At 43.5% G+C, this 23,362-nt stretch overlaps 1 protein-coding gene across 1 annotated transcript in view; it reads right to left on the bottom strand.

The window, feature by feature from the left end:
* KLHDC4 (kelch domain containing 4) overlaps positions 1–22,943 on the bottom strand; it is a 117,927-nt gene extending 94,984 nt beyond the window's left edge. The window contains 4 exon segments of the mRNA XM_068261817.1: positions 12,992–13,090; positions 20,367–20,445; positions 21,710–21,801; positions 22,782–22,943. Coding sequence (XP_068117918.1) covers positions 12,992–13,090; positions 20,367–20,445; positions 21,710–21,801; positions 22,782–22,880 — 369 coding nt within the window. The 5' untranslated portion in view covers positions 22,881–22,943.
* Between the last annotated feature and the right edge of the window lie 419 nt (positions 22,944–23,362).

The following is a 23,362-nucleotide window of genomic DNA, read 5'->3' as shown; positions in this document are numbered from 1 at the left end:
TTCTGGGAGGTGTAGTCTCTATATATCCATCAGGCTAAGACAATAACCAATCAGGAGGCACAACAGAAATTCAGAGCAGAGAACTGGCCAATGACGTTGATTGTAACAAGGGATCATGTGACCGATGGGTGGGAATTTATGGCGTCTGCCGGCTCTGAATGGCCAAGCCCCTGATGAGTCGGATGACGAAACTAGTTGGGCGTGGCCTGGAGAGCCGGTGAGACGCTAAGACCTCGAGGGGAAGATACTTTTTACATGCGCATATTTTATGGAACACATGTGAGTGCACTACTTTTTAATGCTTTTTATGAATAAACGGAATTATGCTATGTCAAGCGTTGTTTGAGTTTTAGAAAACTTGATGCTGGAGGCAAAGACTTGTAACACACACGCTGAATTGCTGGTCTGTGAGGGGTCGGCCACAGAGTCTGGTGAGAGGCTTACCTACTAAGGTGGTGGAGACACGCTGGTGACAGTTTTGGTCAATAGGGGAGCACTGGTGAAAAGCAGATGCCTATGTTCTTAACAGTATCACACTATTGAAGTTTATTTTCCCTACATGACTACTGAGTATAAGAAGAGCGACAACAGATAGAAGAGTGATCACAGGCTGGGCCAAACACGTGTTTTGCTGATCTTGATTGATTGGCCATTTATTCTGGTGAGCGTATATTATTTATAAGTGATGGAATATCGGATTGCATGAAGACTGTGGAAGACATAGAAGTGATCTGCATTTGTGGGAGGACTTTTTGGCTGTTAGCTTGAAAAGGACTTGAATATTGTAATAGATCTAAGAGTTGTTGAGCGCTCTGCTGTTTTGATAATATTATTTATGTGAGTGTGACACGCACTATTTGCACAGCGATCCAACAAAGATAGCTTACTATTGTGGAGAGATCAGTGAGGAGCGCAGAATTATTTCAGTATCCAAATTCACTGCACACTGTGTTGTTCAAGTAGGAGCTTATCTGTGATCAGGAAGCAGGCAGGACATGACGACACATTTGACAGAAAAACATGGAGCCTGCCATGAGCTGTCAGGAGCATCTATCTCTGCATATACTATATACAAATTCTGTGAAATCCAAACGTGGACAGTGAAATGCATATGTAATGTAAGTACAGCCAATCTTTAGCTACTGATATATGTGTTTATTTTCTCTGAGACCTTATACCTAACAGCTCCTCTTTAAAATTATGTCCCTATCACAATGTATGGCGACAATATTTTATTTGGAAATAAAGGTGCATTTTTTCCGTTTTGCATCCATCACTATTAACAAGTTTAAAATAAAAAAAATAGAAATATTTCATCTTTACATTGATATTTAAAAAGTTTAGACCCTTAGGTAAATATTTACATGTTTTTTTTTTTATTGTAATGGTTTTTTGTTTTTTTTATATTAAACATTTTATTTGGGTATTTTTGGGAGGGTGGGATGTAAAGTATAGTTTTATAATGTAATTGTGTTATGTTTAACTTTTTTTTAATTTTAGTTGTAGTTTTACTTTTTGGCCACAAGATGGCCATGAGTTTGTTTACATGACGTCACTCTAAGCGTAACTCACGCTTAGAGTGACTCATCGGGGAGGGAACGGCCAGAAAAGGCGCAGCTTCCGAGAGAAGCTGTCGCTTTTTCAGCGGGGGAGAGGAATCAGTGATCGGGCACCATAGCCCGATACATTGATTCCTTGGCTACCGAATCCGCGGCCGGGAGTGCGCGTGCAATCGGCCGCGGGAGTGCGCGGTAGCGCGCATGGTTCCTGGACGTAGTTTCTACGTCCAGGAACCAAAATAGGTTAAGCTCATCCAGAGTGTTGGGTCTTGCGTTTTTCAACTTTCTCTTCACAATATCCCACAGATTCTCTATGGGGTTCAGGTCAGGAGATTTGGCAGGCCAATAGAGCACAGTAATACTATGGTCAGTAAACCATTTACCAGTGGTTTTGGCACTGTGAGCAGGTGCCAGGTCGTGCTGAAAAATGAAATCATCTCCATAAAGCTTTTCAGCAGATGGAAGCATGAAGCGCTCCAAAATCTCCTGATAGCTAGCTGCACTGACCCTGCCCTTGATAAAACACAGTGGACCAACACCAGCAGCTGACATTGCACCCCAGACCATCACTGACTGTGGGTACTTGACACTGGACTTCAGGCATTTTGGCATTTCCCTCTCCCCAGTCTTCCTCCAGACTCTGGCACCTTGATTTCCGAATGACATGTAAAAGTTGCTTTCATCCGAAAAAAGTACTTTGGACCACTGAGCAACAGTCCAGTGCTGCTTCTCTGTAGCCCAGGTCAGGCGCTTCTGCCGCTGTTTCTGGTTCAAAAGTGGGTTCATGCTTCCATCTGCCGAAAAGCTTTATGGAGATGAAGATTTCATTTTTCAGCACGGCCTGGCACCTGCTCACAGTGCCAAAACCACTGGTAAATGGTTTACTGACCATAGTGAAGAGAAAGTTGAGAGATGCAAGACCCAACACTCTGGATGAACTTAAGGCCGCTATCGAAGCATCCTGGGCCTCCATAACACCTGAGCAGTGCCACAGGCTGATTGCCTCCATGCCACGCCACGCCACATTGAAGCAGTCATTTCTGCAAAAGGATTCCCGACCAAGTATTGAGTGCATAACTGAACATAATTATTTGAAAGTTGACTTTTTTGGTTTTAAAAACACTCTTCTTTTATTGGTCGGATGAAATATGCTAATTTTTTGAGATAGGAAATTTGGGTTTTCATGAGCTGTATGCCAAAATCATCAATATTAAAACAATAACAATAAAAGGCTTGAACTACTTCAGCTGTGCGTATTTGAATCTAAAATATATGAAAGTCTAATGTTTGTCAGTACATTACAGAAAATAATGAACTTTACCACAATATGCAAATTTTTTGAGAAGATCCTGTATATATACATATATATATATATATATACACACACACATATACACATACATACATACATACACACATACACACACACACACACACACATACATACATACATACACACACACACATACATACATACATACATACACACACATACATACATAGATACATACACACACATATACATACACACGGAGTTACCACTGCCCAATAGTAGATTATCAGTAATTTTACCAATACTCTACAAGCTGGTATCACCAGAGCCCATTTTCCCAGATGCCTTTTTTCCATATGCTTACTTGCTATCCCTACTTGTAATTTCCGGTTAGGGAAATGGGGATGTACTATTGCTCAAACCGATTTAATTTAAACGCATAGAGGTTTGATTTTGTAATAATGCAGTAATCGGTGGTAGCCCCCACGTATTAACTGGGGGGTAATGAAGCTTAATGCACCTTCAATTCAGTAAATACCAGGGCTGGACCTAACCCAATTGCACCCCTGTGAGGATAAAGTCAGGAACACACAGAGCACAGACCGACAGAGGAGCATGCTTTGGGAAAACTGTTCAGCGCTGTAGGAAGAACCCTTAACCATTACACTATCCAGCCAGAGGATTCAAATTAACTCTCAGTCAACCCCTTATGATACCCTAAAGCCCTAGCCGTCGGACACAAATGACGGCCGATAATGGTCTAAAAAAAAATGTCCCTACAATGGTAAAAGACAGCAATTATCATGCATGTAGACTGATCCATCCCAGTAGATTGGTTCAGACAATAATCGCTGTTAATCATACAATATACAAATATTAGACACTGCGCCAGATCAATGGGGTCAACACGAAACAAAACAGATTGTCCTCTTGATACAAACACCTGTCAATTCCTGCTGAAGATCTCGCTACTATAAGGAACACCACATCCCCCTACCAAATTCAAAGAACAAAAACAGCAGCGCTATCTCAAAAAGTCACTATATTCAAATGATATGGCTGTATCCAGTCTATAATGTTATGCCTTTCACTTCTTCAACTTCACTTCAACTGGTACACAAACAGGTAGTAAAGATACACTCACCAGACGTACTGACTCTTAATCACAGGAGTCAGTATAGGCAGTGAGGGGTCTCTGCCCCCCTCCTAGCTCACAAACTTCTCAAGCCTTCAGGACCCCCACTACAGAGGTGTCTGCACCATCATATCCAACCCCATTACAGAGGAGTCAGCTTCACACAGCTAAATACTATGTTCCTCCAATCTCCAGCTTTGCAGTTGTCCTCAAAAACAAGCATAAACAGCTCCCATAGCGTAACACAATTTATTAAAAAGCTTTTAAAAACATCCAATACACTCACATAGGCGGCACTAGTTTCCAGCTTGGAGTTTTTGGCCGGGCTCTCCCCCGTGCGCTACTCCGGATTAGTGCTCTGTAGGGACACTGATCACCCTCGCTCTACTCCTGGCTCGCCTGAGGCATAATCCACGATTCCTCCTTGCCACACATGTCTCCGCCCCACGCGTTTTGAACGTCATTTCTTACAGGAGTAGTGTTGGGTCGTTCGCGAACGAGTCGGCTCTAAGAGCCGGCTCTTTGCTTCGAACGACAAGAGCCTGCTCTCAGTTTTAGAAGAGCCTCAGCCGCCCCACAGAGCTCTGATTTGCTCTGTAATAAAGGGCACTGAGGCATGCTGGGAGATGTAGTCCTCCTCTTCCAGCTTGTAGGAGTGTGTGGGGCGGAGCAGAGCAATAGCAGGAGGGATTGCCTCATTCAGAGAAGCAGTCTGGAGTTGTCATGGAGACGGGGGCGGGGCTTTTACTCCGATTCTGAGTGGTGTCTAGTGATATTTAATGAAGAGCCGATTCAGAGCCGTAAGAGCCGGCTCTTTGATGGGAGCCGATTCAGAAGAGCCGATTCTCCGAGAAGAGCCAGAATTCCCATCACTAATCAGGAGTGTGGGAACGTGCGTGCAGTGTGCCATTAAATATGGAGACTCCCGGGGTTCCCTTCGCATCACTTCCTCCCTGAGATCCAGCGGCTATTTCTGCCGCTTACTTCCTGCGTTCCACCCATATCAAAGAGCTGTGCTCTATTACCCCATCTTGTGGAAGTTGAAGCTAATTGCAGCCCAGGGGGAAAACCTGACCATTACAATGTATTGCACCTGAATTACATACAAAAATCAAAGTATCCATAATAAAATTACAATAAAGCAGTAAAATAAATTATAAGCTCCTGTAGTCCAACACTAAGATTTAATCATCACTAATAAAACAATTAATATCAATTTCAATATTTAATCCTTTAGGATCCAGACTGTCCATTTTATACATCCATTCCATCTCTTTTGTGCCATACGTCTCACTTTATTAGCACCCCTCCATGAATATTTTATTTTATCTAAGACACAAAATCTCAAATCCTTTGGGTTACATCCATGCTTTTCTTTAACCACTTCCCGACCGCCCACTACACAGGGGCGGCGGGGAAGTGGAGCCCTGCAGGACGGCCTCACCCACAGAGGCGGCGGTCCATTTAAGGGCATGGGCGGAGCGATCGCGTCATCCGTGACGCGATCCTCCGCCGGCGCCTGTCACCGCTCGCTCGCCGCAACATCCCGCCGGCTATACGGAAGCGCCGGCGGGATGTTAACCCCGCGATCGCCGCATACAAAGTGTATAATACACTTTGTAATGTTTACAAAGTGTATTATACAGGCTGCCTCCTGCCCTGGTGGTCCCAGTGTCCGAGGGACCACCAGGGCAGGCTGCAGCCACCCTAGTCTGCACCCAAGCACACTGATTTCTCCCCCCCCTGCCCCAGATCGCCCACAGCACCCATCAGACCCCCTTCTGCCCACCCCCCAGACCCCTGTTTGCACCCAATCACCCCCCTAATCACCCATCAATCACTCCCTGTCACTATCTGTCAACGCTATTTTTTTTTTTATCCCCCCCCCCGCTCCCTGCCCCCTCCTGATCACCCCCCACCCCTCAGATTCTCCCCAGACCCCCCCCCAGACCACCCCCCCCCCTGTTTACTGTATGCATCTATCCCCCTGATCACCTGTCAATCACCTGTCAATCACCTGTCAATCACCCGTCAATCACCCATCAATCACCCATCAATCACCCGTCAATCACCCCCTGACACTGCCACCCATCAATCAGCCCCTAACCTGCCCCTTGCGGGCAATCTGATCACCCACCCACACCAATAGATCGCCCACAGATCCGACATCAGATCACCTCCCAAATCCATTGTTTACATCTATTCTCTCCTCTAAACACCCACTAATTACCCATCAATCACCCATCAATCACCCCCTATCACCACTTGTCACTTTTACCTATCAGATCAGACCCTAATCTGCCCCTTGCGGGCACCCAATCACCCGCCCACACGCTCAGATTGCCCTCTGACCCCCCCTTATCAATTCACCAGTGCATTAATTACATCTGTTCTTCCCTGTAATAACCCACTGATCACCTGTCAATCACCTGCCAATCACCTATCACCCATCAATCACCCCCTGTCACCCCCTGTCACTGCCACCCATCAATCAGCCCCTAACCTGCCCCTTGCGGGCAATCTGATCACCCACCCACACCATTAGATCGCCCGCAAACCCGCCGTCAGATTACCTCCCAAATGTATCGTTTACATCTGTTATCTTCTCTAAACACCCACTAATTACCCATCAATCACCCCCTATCACCACCTGTCACTGTTACCTATCAGATCAGACCCTAATCTGCCCCTTGCGGGCACCCAATCACCCGCCCACACGCTCAGATTGCCCTCAGACCCCCCCCCCCCCCCCCCCCTTATCAATTCGCCAGTGCATTAATTACATCTGTCCTTCCCTGTAATAACCCACTGATCACCTGTCAATCACCTGCCAATCACCTATCACCCATCAATCACCCCCTGTCACTGCCACCCAACAATCAGCCCCTAACCTGCCCCTTGCGGGCAATCTGATCACCCACCCACACCAATAGATCGCCCGCAGATCCGACATCAGATCACCACCCAAGCGCAGTGTTTCCATCTATTCTCTCCTCTAAACACCCACTAATTACCCATCAATCACCCATCAATCACTCCCTATCACCACCTGTCACTGTTACCTATCAGATCAGACCCTAATCTGCCCCTTGCGGGCACCCAATCGACCGCCTACACGCTCAGATTGCCCTCAGACCCCCCTTATCAATTCGCCAGTGCAATATTTACATCTGTTCTCCCCTGTAATAACCCACTGATTACCTGTCAATCACCTATCAATCACCCATCAATCACCCCCTGTCACTGCCACCCATCAATCACCCCCTGTCACTGCCACCCATCAATCACCCGCTGTCACTGCCACCCATCAATCAGCCCCTAACCTGCCCCTTGCGGGCAAACTGATCACCCACCCACACCAATAGATCGCCCGCAGATCCGACATCAGATCACCACCCAAGCGCAGTGTTTCCATCTATTCTCTACCCTAAACACCCACTAATTACCCATCAATCACCCCCTGTCACTGCTACCTATCAGATTAGACCCCTATCTGCCCCTAGGGCACTCAATCACCCGCCCACACCCTCAGAATGCCCTCAGACCCCAGCCCTGATCACCTCGCCAGTGCATTGCTTGCATCCATTCCCCCCTCTAATCACACCTTGAGACACCCATCAATCACCTCCTGTCACCCCCTAGCACACCTACCCATCAGATCAGGCCCCAATTTGCCCCGTGTGGGCTCCTGATCACTCGGCCAAACCCTCAGACCCCCTTCCGATCACCTCCCCAGTGCATGGATTGCATCTATTTTCCCCTCTAACCACCCCCTGAGACACCCATCAATCACCTCCTGTCACCCCCCTAGCACTCCTATCCATCAGATCAGGCCCAATACAACCTGTCATCTAAAAGGCCACCCTGCTTATGACCGGTTCCACAAAATTCGCCCCCTCATAGACCACCTGTCATCAAAATTTGCAGATGCTTATACCCCTGAACAGTCATTTTGAGACATTTGGTTTCCAGACTACTCACGGTTTTGGGCCTGTAAAATGCCAGGGCGGTATAGGAACCCCACAAGTGACCCCATTTTAGAAAAAAAAGACACCCCAAGGTATTATGTTAGGTGTATGACGAGTTCATAGAAGATTTAATTTTTTGTCAAAAGTTAGCGGAAATTAATTTTTATTGGTTTTTTTTCACAAAGTGTCATTTTTCACTAACTTGTGACAAAAAATAAAATCTTCTATGAACTCGCCATACACCTAACGGAATACCTTGGGGTGTCTTCTTTCTAAAATGGGGTCACTTGTGGGGTTCCTATACTGCCCTGGCATTTTAGGGGCCCTAAACCGCGAGGAGTAGTCTAGAAAACAAATGCTTCAAAATGACCTGTGAATAGGACGTTGGGCCCCTTAGCGCACCTAGGCTGCAAAAAAGTGTCACACATGTGGTACCGCCGTACTCAGGAAAAGTAGTATAATGTGTTTTGGGGTGTATTTTTACACATACCCATGCTGGGTGGGAGAAATTTCTATGTAAATGGACAATTGTGTGTAAAAAAATCAAACAATTGTCATTTACAGAGATATTTCTCCCACTTAGCATGGGTATGTGTAAAAATACACCCCAAAACGCATTATACTACTTCTCCTGAGTACAGCGGTACCACATGTGTGGCACTTTTTTACACCCTAAGTACGCTAAGGGGCCCAAAGTCCAATTTAGGATTTCACAGGTCATTTTGCGACATTTGGTTTCAAGACTACTCCTCACGGTTTAGGGCCCCTAAAATGCCAGGGCAGTATAGGAACCCCACAAATGACCCCATTCTAGAAAGAAGACACCCAAAGGTATTCCGTACGGAGTATGGTGAGTTCATAGAAGATTTTATTTTTTGTCACAAGTTAGCGGAAAATGACACTTTGTGAAAAAAAACTATTAAAATCAATTTCCGCTAACTTGTGACAAAAAAATAAAATCTTCTATGAACTCACCATACTCCTAACGGAATACCTTGGGGTGTCTTCTTTCTAAAATGGGGTCATTAGTGGGGTTCCTATACTGCCCTGGCATTTTAGGGGCCCTAAACCGTGAGGAGTAGTCTTGAAACAAAAATGACCTGTGAAATCCTAAAGGTACTCATTGGACTTTGGGCCCCTTAGTGCAGTTAGGGTGCAAAAAAGTGCCACACATGTGGTATCGCCGTACTCGGGAGAAGTAGTACAATGTGTTTTGGGGTGTATTTTTACACATACCCATGCTGGGTGGGAGAAATACCTCTGTAAATGACAATCTTTTGATTTTTTTACACACAATTGTCCATTTACAGAGGTATTTCTCCCACCCAGCATGGGTATGTGTAAAAATACACCCCAAAACACATTGTACTACTTCTCCCGAGTATGGCGATACCACATGTGTGGCACTTTTTTGCACCCTAACTGCGCTAAAGGGCCCAAAGTCCAATGAGTACCTTTAGGATTTCACAGGTCATTTTGAGAAATTTCGTTTCAAGACTACTCCTCACGGTTTAGGGCCCCTAAAATGCCAGGGCAGTATAGGAACCCCACAAATGACCCCATTTTAGAAAGAAGAAACCCCAAGGTATTCCGTTAGGAGTATGGTGAGTTCATAGAAGATTTTATTTTTTGTCAAAAGTTAGCGGAAATTGATTTTAATTGTGTTTTTTCACAAAGTGTCATTTTCCGCTAACTTGTGACAAAAAATAAAATCTTCTATGAACTCGCCATACTACTAACGGAATACCTTGGGGTGTCTTCTTTCTAAAATGGGGTCATTTGTGGGGTTCCTATACTGCCCTGGCATTTTAGGGGCCCTAAACCGTGAGGAGTAGTCTTGAAACGAAATTTCTCAAAATGACCTGTGAAATCCTAAAGGTACTCATTGGACTTTGGGCCCTTTAGCGCAGTTAGGGTGCAAAAAAGTGCCACACATGTGGTATCGCCGTACTCAGGAGAAGTAGTATAATGTGTTTTGTGGTGTATTTTTACACATACCCATGCTGAGTGGGAGAAATATCTCTGTAAATGGACAATTGTGTGTAAAAAAAATTAACAAATTGTCATTTACAGAGATATTTCTCCCACCCAGCATGGGTATGTGTAAAAATACACCCCAAAACACATTATACTACTTCTCCTGAGTACGGCAATACCACATGTGTGGCACTTTTTTGCAGCCTAACTGCGCTAAGGGGTCCAAAGTCCAATGAGCACCTTTAGGCTTTACAGGGGTGCTTACAATTTAGCACCCCCCAAAATGTCAGGACAGTAAACACACCCCACAAATGATCCCATTTTGGAAAGTAGACCCTTCAAGGTATTCAGAGAGGGGCATGGTGAGTCCGTGGCAGATTTCATTTTTTTTTGTCGCAAGTTAGAAGAAATGGAAACTTTTTTTTTTTTTTTTTTTCTCACAAAGTGTCATTTTCCGCTTACTTGTGACAAAAAATAATATCTTCTATGAACTCACTATGCCTCTCAGTGAATACTTTGGGATGTCTTCTTTCCAAAATGGGGTCATTTGGGGGGTATTTATACTATCCTGGAATTCTAGCCCCTCATGAAACATGACAGGGGGTCAGAAAAGTCAGAGATGCTTGAAAATGGGAAAATTCACTTTTGGCACCATAGTTTGTAAACGCTATAACTTTTACCCAAACCAATAAATATACACTGAATGGGTTTTTTTTTTATCAAAAACATGTTTGTCCACATTTTTCGCGCTGCATGTATACAGAAATTTTACTTTATTTGAAAAATGTCAGCACAGAAAGTTAAAAAAATCATTTTTTTGCCAAAATTCATGTCTTTTTTGATGAATATAATAAAAAGTAAAAATCGCAGGAGCAATCAAATAGCATCAAAAGAAAGCTTTATTAGTGACAAGAAAAGGAGCCAAAATTCATTTAGGTGGTAGGTTGTATGAGCGAGCAATAAACCGTGAAAGCTGCAGTGGTCTGAATGGAAAAAAAGTGGCCGGTCCTTAAGGGGTAGAAAGCCCTAGGTCCTCAAGTGGTTAAAGAGACTCCGTAACAAAAATTGCATCCTGTTTTTTATCATCCTACATGTTCCAAAAGCTATTCTAATGTGTTCTGGCTAACTGCAGCACTTTCTACTATGACAGTCTCTGTAATAAATCAATGTATCTTTCCCCTGTCAGACTTGTCGGCCTGTGTCTGGAAGGCTGCCAAGTTCTTCAGTGTTGTGGTTCTGCTATGAACTCACCCTTTCTGGCCCCTCTATGCACACTGCCTGTGTGTTATTTAGATAAGAGAGAAGAGAGAAGCTGCTCTAATCAGCTGGATAAATCGTCCTCTGAGCTGGCTGGGCTTTAAAGAGAATCTGTATTGTTAAAATCGCACAAAAGTAAACATACCAGTGCGTTAGGGGACATCTTCTATTACCCTCTGTCACAATTTCGCCGCTCCTCGCCGCATTAAAAGTGGTTAAAAACAGTTTTAAAAAGTTTGTTTATAAACAAACAAAATGGCCACCAAAACAGGAAGTAGGTTGATGTACAGTATGTCCTCACATAGAAAATACATTCATACACAAGTAGGCTGTATACAGCCTTCCTTTTGAATCTCAAGAGATCATTTGTGTGTTTCTTTCCCCCTGCAGCTATCTTCCACTGAAGTGTCAGGCTGTTTCTTCCTGCAGAGTGGAGACAGCTCTGCCTGTATGTAATTCCTCAGTATGTAAAAGCCCAGCCAGCTCAGAGGAGCATTTATCCAGCTTGTAAAAGATAAGAGAGAAGAGAGAAGCTGCCCTAATCTAAATAACACACAGGCAGTGTGCAGAGAGGGGCCTGGAGGGGGGGAGATGCATCACAGAACCACAACACTGAAGAACTTGGCAGCCTTCCAGACACAGGCGTGACAAGTCTGACAATAGAGAGATAAGTTGATTTATTACAGAGATGGTGATAGTATAAAGTGCTGCAGTTAGCCAGAACACATTAGAATAGCTTTTGGAACTTGTAGGATGATAAAAAACAGGATGCAATTTTTGTTACGGAGTCTCTTTAGCATACTGAGGAATTACAAACAAGGGCAAAGCTGTTTTTGCAAGAAGAAAATAGCAGCCTGAAACTTCAGTGCATGGGGGAAAGAAACACACAAATGATCTCTTGAGATTCAAAAGGAATGCTGTATACAGCCTGCTTATGTATGGATGTATTTTCTATGTGTGGACATACTGTACATCAACCTACTTCCTGTTTTGGTGGCCATTTTGTTTGTTTACAAACAAACTTTTTAAAACTGTTTTTAACCACTTTTAATGCGGCGAGGAGCGGCGAAATTGTGACAGAGGGTAATAGGAGATGTCCCCTAACGCACTGGTATGTTTACTTTTGAGCGATTTTAACAATACAGATTCTCTTTAAAGTGAGCGGACACGCTGTGCCCCTCATAACCTCTTATAATATTACCCACATGTTCTGAGAACCGTATAGGGGTTGGATAGGATGGTGCAGACACCTCTGTAGTGGGGGTCCAGAAGGCTTGAGAAGTTCGTGAGCTAGTAGGGGGGCAGAAACCCCTCACTGCCTATACTGACTCCTGTGATCAAGAGTCAGTGTGTCTGGTGAGTGTATTTTTACTACCTGTTTGTGCACCAGTTGAAGTGAAGTTGAAGACGTGAAAGGAATAACATTATAGACTGGATACCGCCATATCAATTGAATATAGTGACTTTTTGAGATAGCACTGCTGTTTTTGTTCTTTGAATCGCTGTTAATCGTTCGCACTGCACAATGGTAAACCAAAGGGTCCATTCAAAATACTCCTGTGTTGAATTTCGCACTTCCCGGTCCTCATTTTCGCATGTCCGATAACGATCCGATTGGGAGACCATTGTACTGCAGTTGCTGAATTCAAATTCCTGCTCGTTTTCTGTCGATCGCGGTCACACGTGTGTGTGGAGCTTTAACGGTGTCATTAATGAGCCCTTAGTTCCAGAGTTGAAAGATCTATTGTCTCAGGGACACAATTGTCGCTCACAAATGAATCAGTGAAAGGTGATAACCTGACAGAAGTCAAACAAGTCTTACCTGATGAGCACAACGCCGGGGTGGAGGGTTGGGGATGTCCGCTTTAGTCCAGCTGTTCTTCTTTATGTTATAAATGTACAGCTCATTATACAGAAAAGTCTGCAAAAAGATTAAAAACAGAAAACTTCTGAAAGCATGATCCAGAAATAACGCTCCGCAAATCTTAGGTAAACTCCCTATGTCGCTATTTATTAACTTCAACTCTCTAAACCAGTGTCCTGGCATTAGGATGCTGCTGGCTCCAGTACTTTGTATGCATTTTGTGGCATTTCCAGTTGAATCTGTTAACTGCTGTTAACTGTTAACTTATACATTTGCAGCAGATTCGACCATCAGAAAGAAAGCCGAATCTGACAGGAATCTGATGTGTGCCACACACTAGGAACAGATTTCCAATAGATTTTAAAATGAAATCCATTGGAAATAGATCTAAATGTATTATTGGACCATTAGATCCAATGCAACTCTATGGGCCATCGATCTGCTGTCAGCAGGAGATTGACTAGATTTACCATCCAGTCAGATAGATCAAATCAATTGAAATCAATCAATACCAATTGCCTAGCTATCTTGCTGATCCTCTGCCTCTAAAACTTTCAGCCATAGACCCTGAACAAGCATGCAGCACATCAGATGTTTCTGACATTATTGTCAGATCTGACAACATTAGCTGCATGCTTGTTCCTGGTTTGATTAAGACACTACTGCAGCAAAATAGATCAGAAGGGCTGCCAGGCAACTAGTATTGTTTAAAAGGAAATAAATGTCAGCCTCCGTATTGCTCTCAATGCAGGTGTCCTTTACATTATAAAAAAGGTTGCTAAGGAGGATATCACCTGCATGTTTGAACATTGCCTACCTTTTGCTATACTGTGTCACTCCTCTGCCAGATGTGGCTGAAACTGAGCTGTGTGCAGAGATCTGGCATAGTATATTCCCAGCAGCTGTGCATCCAGTGACCTACTTGAATGAAGCACTCACTGCAGAGTTCTAGAATGATGCCAAAGCAAAAATGTAGAATGGAGTCCTCCATAAGCAGTGGACTGTAGATATAGATGCACGTTTTAGCAAAAATAGCTGGATACCGACACTGAATACATCTGACGTGAGAGAGATATGAAGGCTGCCATATTGATTTCCTGTTAAACAATACCAGTTGCCTGGCAGCCCAGCTGATCTCTTTGGCTGCAGTAGTGTCTGAATTACACACCTGAAACAAGCATGCAGCTAATCCAGTCAGTCTTCAGTCATCTGCATGCTTGTTCAGGAGCTATGGCTAAAAGTATTAGAGGCAGAGGATCAGCAGAACAGCCAGGCAACTGGTATTCTTTAAAATGAAATAAATATGACAACCTCCATATCCCTCTTACATCAGACGTTATTTAACTGGAGGAGTGGTGGCCAAAATCATAGGAATTCCCTAATTCTGGACTCTTTTCCACTGCTTGAATGTTGACTTAATTTTCAGAACGCATGGAAATGCTATGCTATATAATGTTCTTATGATTTTCCAGAGTCATTTTTTTACCCCCTACAAATCGTAGGTATAACGCAAATATAATCAAAACCACACCGTAAAAAAATTCATGGAATACTGTGTGATGTGTTTCAGGGTTTATGTGATCCTGATTGTCATTGGAAAAAGGCCCTTTAAGTTAATGCATGTGACTATAGGGAGGAGGAGGGAAAAGGCTGTAAATAATAATAATAATAATAATAATAATAAGACTTTAAAACAACTGATGTGTAGCACTCAAATAAGATTATAGCAATGCTTTTTAAGAAACAGTACACATTCACTCTAATTGTAGTGAAGTTCCTATTATGGCCGATTCACACTACAAAATGCAAACGCAAGGCAATTTTGATGCGATTTGGCTGCGACTTTGACTGGATGTTTGGAATACAATGAGAAAATGCAGCACTTTTGTGATCAGGTAAAATTGCCTCACAACCACATTCGTATAAAAGGGTTCCTTTGATTTTAATTTGTTTGCTGATGTCCTTGCATTTTGCGATTTGCATGAGACTGGAAAACACAGCAAATGAGAGTCAGTATAAAACAGAGTAAAAAGTAAGGAAGATTACACTGCTATCATCTTGAGCATGCACACAGATTGTCGGCAGCATCTCTCATTACCGACTCTGATCCATCCATGACACATGGTCACCCCCAACCACTCACAGTGCATTAAATATTAAACACAAATCTACACGGTGAGGCCTGTAATGGGCACACATCTCTCCCAGTTCATTTACAGCAGAAGGTCGAGGGGCGGGCGTTCCTCTCATGATGTGATACACTCCACAGAGATGCATGCAAATCAGCCTCAGCCCTCCAATCAATATCTATCTGTAAATTTCTCAACAGCCATATGGTACAATCCAATCACATGATCGATTTACCATATTTTTCCAGGCAGAGCGGGCAATCACCGCCACTCTGCTAGTTAATAGGAAGCGATGGTCTCAGAGGCGAGACAGACTCCAGTCATCTAGCAGAGCGGCAGTGATTGGCTGGGATAGCTGCAGCACCCCGCCTGATTGGCCGCTCTGTCTGGAGGCTGAAGAGTGAGCCACAGGTGCAGAGGTGTATGCTGCTTTGAGGTAGACTCCATTGGCTGACAGAGGGACTGTGACGTGACCAGAAGACTTGGCCTCTGCCTGGCATATAAATATCCACATTCAAAGTCTGCCAGGAGGATCTCGGGGAGTTTGTGGAGCTGTCCAGGATCTTATGCAGATCGTGGTGGGTCACAGCGATGCCTTTGGTTGCTTAGATATTTTATTACTTGCATATTGTTGCATTTTATTAATCATTAAATTTTAGATTACGTTCATTAAGAAAGCTCAGGAGTTGGTAATTTCCCCACAGACAGGATGTGATTTTTCTTTTGGGGACAGAGGAGAACACATGAGGAGGGTTTAAAAAGGTACAAGTGGGACACAGGAGGGACATAATTTGGAGGAGAACATCTACAAGACGTCCCTGCACTATGGACGCAACAGGTTTAGTATTTTTTTTCCCTCTAAATCTAGGTGTGTCTTGTGGTCCAAAAAGTATGGTAGTCTATGGAAATGATTTTGGCCCATTTTACAAATTCAATTCTTCTCATTCGTTTTTTTGCACACTGGACAAGTCGAGTACTTTTGGGCATATTTGATCTAAGAGCACATTGGTTGTATGCTTCTTTTTGGATAGATTCCCCCCTCACATTATTTTAGGTGTAAATACACAAAATACATTTTTTTAACCTCTCTAATTTTCACATGACAAGTTCCATAGTTAGAAAACAAATATACACAGAGGTTTGCAAAAGTATTTGGCCCCCTTGAAGTTTTCCACATTTTGTCATATTACTGCCACAAACACAAATTAATTTTATTGGAATTTCACATGAAAGATCAATACAAAGGCTATCATTCATAAAAGCAGTGCGGTAAAAAACATCTGTGCGGGAAAGTACCACATTCGGTATTTTAGACTTCTGTGTGCTTATTCACAAATATGTTTACAGTTGCGATAGCACTGCAGTATTTTCCCGAACTAGGCTGGCTCTAGGCAGGCGGTAGGCTTGCGGAAACACTAGAAGCTGCCGAGTTGATACATTTTTTCCTCCAGAGACAGCGTTACTACAGAAGAGGCAGCCCCAACTTCCCTTTACATGTGCATTTTTTTTTTTAAACTGCCTCTGTTTGCCCTGAACCTGCGCTGAACCCATTTAATAGCCACAGCTTAGAAGAACTTCAAAAAAATGTTACACATGCAGGCTTTGTGATGTGAAATAAATCTGAAAACAGGTACCCAAGGGGTTAAAAAAAAAACACAGCCTTGGTATTACAGAATGCCTTTTTTTTTGCTCTGCTCTCACTGCTGCTGCCTGGGAGGTCTGTCTCCTTAGCTTAGCTGTTTTCCACATTCTTATTGGCTCTGCCAAGGAAGCGGTATTCTCCGTGCTGACACCGCTTGCTCTAATCTTTATGAATTGACATATGGTGACATGTGTTAACATAATCACCGCACAAGGCGGTAATTTATCACACTGCTCGGTGATTGTAGCTTTTCATGCGCAAACAGCTTTTCTGAATAGACACTTTGCTAAGTGCTCGGTAAATTCAGCTGTTTTCAGCATTTCCGCATACGGGAATGCTTTATGAATGATAGCCATAGTGGTGTACACGTGAGAAGTGGAACAAAAATCATACATGATTCAAAACATTTATTACAAATAAATAACTTCAAAGTGGTGTGTGCGTAATTATTCAGCCCCCTTTGGTCTGAGTGCAGTCAGTTGCCCATTGACATTGCCTGATAAGTGCTAATGACTAAATAGAGTGCACCTGTGTGTAATCTAATGTCAGTACAAATACAGCTGCTCTGCGACGGCCTCAGAGGTTGTCTAAGAGAATATTGGGAGCAACAACACCATGAAGTCCAAAGAACACACCAGTTATTAAGAAATTTAAAGCAGGCTTAGGCTACAAAAAGATTTCCAAAGCCTTGAACATCCCACAAAGCACTGTTCAAGCGATCATTCAGAAATGGAAGGAGTATGGCACAACTGTAAACCTATCAAGACAAGGCCATCCACCTAAACTCACAGGCCGAACAAGGAGAGCGCTGATCAGAAATGCAGTCAAGAGGCCCATGGTGACTCTGGACGAGCTGCAGAGATCTACAGCTCAGGTGGGGGAATGTGTCCATAGGACAACTATTAGTCATGCACTGTACAAAGTTGGCCTTTGTGGAAGAGTGGCAAGAAGAAAGGCATTGATAACAGAAAAGCATAAGAAGGCCCGTTTGCAGTGTGCCACAAGCCATGTAGGGGACACAGCAAACATGTGGAAGAAGGCTCTCTGGTCAGATGAGACCAAAATGGAACTTTTTGGCCAATATGCAAAACGCTATGTGTGGCGGAAAACTAACACTGAACATCACTACTTGCCCGTATGTCTTACCCACAAGCCTGATGTGAAGCTGCAAACCGGATCCTCATTTGTCGCTGGATGATGGATGTACGGGGGCGGTGTGCGCTCCTGTGCCCGGAAATTTAAAATCATCAAGCAGCCGGCAGTGCGAGTGCGTTCTATGGTTCGGGGGATTGTAATCCTCTTTGCTGTGAGTGCTGCCCGAAGAGAGGTGACCAAATGTGCGGACTACACAGGGGCCCCTGATGTATGCATCTGTAAGGATGGGATCCCTTTATCCCCAGGAATTGGTCTAGGACTGTGGAGTCGTGAGTATGCATTAAGGCCTGACAATTGCAGCTTAGGAGACGGGACTGCTTTGCATGCGCTTGCGTACATCAACGCTTTACCAATCTACAAGCTTTACCGCATGGTACAGGGCTTGTTGTGATGCATGCCACTGACATCAACCTCCAATGTTTGAGCTCAATATGACTTTACCTGGGTGGTTATAAAGGTTGTGTCAACCCTCCCTTATGCCCTTAGGTTGGCCAGTGTGTGTGTTAGCACAATATGTGGTGAGTTTGGTGGGCGCCCTGACGTATATGGACAACAGCGCTGTTGGTTTTAATTGTGTCTTGCACACCATTTTACGCTTTTATGAGTCACATATAACAAATAAATGATTACCTTTTTCACGGCAACTAGGCCACAGCTTATTAATTGATAGACAATTGTGGCGGTTGGGTTGAAAGTACAAAGTGGAAATTGGGAATTTAATTGAATGTCTGTCTCCCTCCCCTTCCCTGGCTCCCCCTTGACATAACACTGCACATCACTCTGAACACACCATCCCCACTGTCAAATATAGTGGTGGCAGCATCATGCTCAGGGGTGCATCTCTTCAGCAGGGACAGGGAAGCTGGTCAGAGTTGATGGGAAGACGGATGGAGCCAAATACAGGGCAATCTTGGAAGAAAACCTCTTGGAGTCTGCAAAAGACTAGAGACTTGGGCGGAGGTTCACCTTCCAGCAGGACAATGACCCTAAACATAAAGCCAGGGCAACAATGGAATGGTTTAAAACAAAAACATATCCATGTGTTAGAATGGCCCAGTCAAAGTCCAGATCTAAATCCAATCGAGAATCTGTGGCAAGATCAGAAAACTGCTGTTCACAAACGCTGTCCATCTAATCTGACTGAGCTGGAGCTGTTTTGCAAAGAAGAATGGGCAAGGATTTCAGTCTCTAGATGTGCAAAGCTGGTAGAGACATACCCTAAAAGACTGGCAGCTGTAATTACAGCAAAAGGTGGTTCTACAAAGTATTGACTCAGGGGGCTGAATAATTACACACACCCCACTTTGCATTATTTTATTTTTTTCATTGTTTGGAATCATGTATGATTTTCGTTCCACTTCTCATGTGTACACTACTTCATATTGGTCTTTTACGTGGAATTCCAATTAAATTGATTCAGGTTTGTGGCAGTAATGTGACAAAATGTGGAAAGCAGCAAACTTTTGCAAACCACTGTATTCTATGGACCTTCCCAATTTAAATTACACCACATATGCCTTATTTCAGTAATAGCAGGTCATGTGGTGGACCATTATGCCCAGCCTTCAGGTTTGTAGTGATCGGATGCAATTTTTGGGGCAAATTTTCAGGGGTCACAGTGCTGTTCAAATCTTGCGGCCCGAACTGTTGCCTTAGCGATTGCATCTGATCGCCACAGGTGGCAGGCATTACATGTGTATTAACAGGTAAAGGTATTACAGGGTTAACAAGGATGGGTGGGGGGAAATTTTTTTTTACTTGCCCCCCCCCCAAATTTCAATTAATGATTGTTACTTTTAACAAAAGCGTACACAACCACATGAACGTGCCGCTGTGGGATGCTGCTACATCCAAAAAGGTACAGGAACATTTTTGGATGCAGAATCTACCAGTTAATGATGTAATGTCTCCCCATCTATTGTACAGCACTGCGTAATACGGTAAGTTAGCGCTTCAGAAATAAAGTTGATTATTATTAATAATAAAAAATATTGAAGTATATTTCTAGCAATAAGCAAATGATATAAGTTTATATGCACAGAACATTTCCAGTTAAGAAGTGGTAATGTCAGGTGTTATTGAGGTCATGTACATACCTCAATGCACATACACTTCTTTAATAATTGTGTGTGTGAAAACGTCTGCATGAGGAGAATCCCCCCACAAATTTAATTATCAAAAGTGTTCCTGACTTCAATTACATTTTAAGACTACACTCACACCACCCCATATTCTCAGAAGGCTCCAGCAGAACCTAGTACTAGAACACAGTTTTCAGCATTGCTCTTGTAGGGTTTTGCTTGAGTTCCAAAACCAGAAAAACGTAATGGCACAGATGGATAAAAAAAAAAAAACAAACTAAATTTAAGCGGGAGAATAGGAAGGAAAAAAAAAATGTATACTTTACTTTTTGGCCATTGAAATATTCACCTCCAAAGAGAATCAGCTCATCCTTTTCCGGGTGGGGGGTCAGAGAGGCGTTCAGCCTGCGAGAGAAAGCAAGACAAGTGATATAGATGGTCAATTGTGTTTTATACCTTAATGCCTTTAAATAACACAAAAGTAGTAAAACCAACCATACTGTAATGTACTTTCGCTATGAACCACTTTGCCATATATCACAGGACCAATGATCGAACCTAATCAGAGAGGGATCTATTGCCTGCCCACCTACTGCAGACAGATTTACAATAGATTTCAGCATAAAATATATGGAAAAATTTCTTAGCGTCACCGCCTACCGCCCAACCCCCCCATGAAGTGTGTCTCTCACTCCCCACCCCCGGGCCCGTGGTGACAGTTACAGGCTCACCTGTCACCCAGGAGTGACGCCTCACCTTCTCCTGTCTTTCTGAATAGCCACTGCAAGCGCCTGTACCCCATGAAACCGGTACATGTAGTGACAACACATACACCAGCTGGGGGTCTGTCCGTCGTCAGCAAAAAACACTGTGGGCCTGATTCACAAAGCGGTGCTAACAGTTAGCACGCTGGTGAAAAGCCCTTAATCACGCCTAAACTCAGTTTAGGCATGATAAGTTTAAGCACCAACTGGCTTAGCACCACAGTGAACAGCTGATCAAAAGTTTTGCACTAGCAAAGTCTGGTGCACTTCGTATAGAGTTTAATGGCGCTGCTTTGCGTGCAGGACTTTGCACGCGATCTAAACTTATCTAAACTTAGCATGCCTAAACTTATCACACCTAAACTGGCTTTTCACCAGTGTGGTGCAATGGTTATCACGCCTAAAGTCTCTAACTGGGTTAGCACCGCTTTGTGAATCGAGCCCTATGTACGCAATCGAGCACTTTCGACCAAGATAATGCAGCAAACCCAATTGTTCGCTTTGATCTATTCGGACTGAATCGATTGATCAAGTGGCCATGTTGCGTCATCAATCTCTGATGGATATTGATAGAAATTTTTGTACTGTATGTACACACCCTTAGAACACCTGAGCACATACTTATTTATGCAATCTTAATCGGCCAGTCAAGGGACTGAGCAATCCATAATATCATCCAGAAAAGGTGTTTCAGTTAATGTTCAACTTAAACACTTCAAACATCAAGCTGAATATGAATATAATCTCAGTGATTCTGACCTTGGCACGAGTGTTGTTGCCAGACATGATAGTTTGTGTAGTTCTGTAACTGCTAATTGGCTGGGATCCGTGCATGGCCAACTAATGGCCTGTTCTAGTGTACCGGATTCAGAATGCTGTACCAGGTGCTACACATGCATACTTGCCTTGGGCTTGGCGGTGGGCACAATGTTTCCACAACCTGGGTTTTCTTGGCATCCAGAGACTGGAATTCTGCTATTAGAGCCTCCAGGTCCTCCTTCAGAAGATTAACACAGAAAGTGAAATTTAAGAAGGATGATACTAACCAAAAAATAAAAACATAGAAGTACAATATGCACATTGCCACTTGTTTAGCTTACCTATCCTATTTTAGTGGTCACTGTCAGATTTAGGAGAAATGTGATGTGAAAAAAAAAAAAATTCTGCTGGTTTCCTTCTTTACGGTTTCTCAGTGATGCCAAAAGTGACATCACTTCTGTCCTTTTCTTTTTCAATCCAGCTCAGTGTTAATTTTCCCTCCCTACACTGCCACAGCTTACTGTCCCTCCAACAGTAAACATCACCTAAACAGGCTTACATCACTTTATAAATTTTTCAATTAACTTCTGCTACAGACACCCCATTTGTGCTATTCTGGTTGAATACTCCTTAGGGTGTCCTCATGAAGGCTTCGTAAGTACTCATGCTCCCGAGAGCTTCCAAAGATGGGCCCATCAGTACCGAGTATTCGAGTACTCACCTCGACCAGTTGTTTGAACAACTTAAATTGGGGGGGGGGGTTGTTTTGTGTGTTATGATAGTAGTTGACCAAGGGCATGGAGAGAGAGGGCCGGGAAGCTACATAGGATCCAGAACCCTCCCTCTACATGAGTATCTGACTTTTTTTTTAGCAACAGTACAGTATTGCTTTCAGTTCACTCCAAAGCTTCACAGAAAATCTTGGCACTATATAAATACACAATGATACCAACAATAATCTCTAATAAGGTATTTAACGTTAGATACCCAGTTCTCAGGTGTTCAGTTGGTGCTGATTGAAATATAAAATTAAAACAATAAAATAATCCATAGACATTAAAAAGCAAACAAAGCCTATGAAAGGTGAAAGACAATATGAAAACCTTAGCAATTTCAAAGGTGAAAGAATCTATATTGACACCTAGAAAACAGAAATTCAATGAAGTTCAGGAACTCCCTCAGCCCCTACCACTCATGTGACCCCAGCCTAATGCCTACCTCATCCTTTTTGGACCTCTTGGAGACTTTCTTCTCCATCTTGGCAGCCGTCTTCTCTGCCCCCTTCACCTTCTTCTCCTTCTTGCCTTTCTTACCCATGCTTGAGCTTCCTCCACACTTCTCTGCGGCACACTGTCTAACACTATAGACTGCTCCCAGGATGACGATACTGCTCTGCGACCAGGGATGCACAAGATGACATCACTGCGACGTGACAGGTCACGTCGCGCCTCGTGTGAGTTCCTGTGTAATGTCTGATTGCGCTGCCTCAAAGCTGCCCTCCATGGCAGACATGCGCAGACATTACTTCCTCATTCCACAGAGAGAAGGCAGCACAATCAGACATAGCACAGCTCAGACTGTGCTTCTGCAGAGCTGCCCTCCAATGGTAATTAATCTGCAGCACTTCCGTGCTGTGAATGGGGTCTATTGTAATGGGCTGAAGGTGGCTGATTGTAGCAGAAGATTACTGACAGGAGGACAGGACGTTAGGGCAGACAGCAGTCAGAAGTGCTTGATTTAGAATACTGAGACTGTAATCCAATCAGCCGTCTAGCTGTTGTTCAGTTTCCACAGTAATA

Source organism: Hyperolius riggenbachi, chromosome 11 (genome assembly GCF_040937935.1).
Source record: "Hyperolius riggenbachi isolate aHypRig1 chromosome 11, aHypRig1.pri, whole genome shotgun sequence".
In the NCBI taxonomy this organism is placed as follows: domain Eukaryota; kingdom Metazoa; phylum Chordata; class Amphibia; order Anura; family Hyperoliidae; genus Hyperolius; species Hyperolius riggenbachi.
This window is presented reverse-complemented; position numbering and strand designations above follow the sequence as displayed.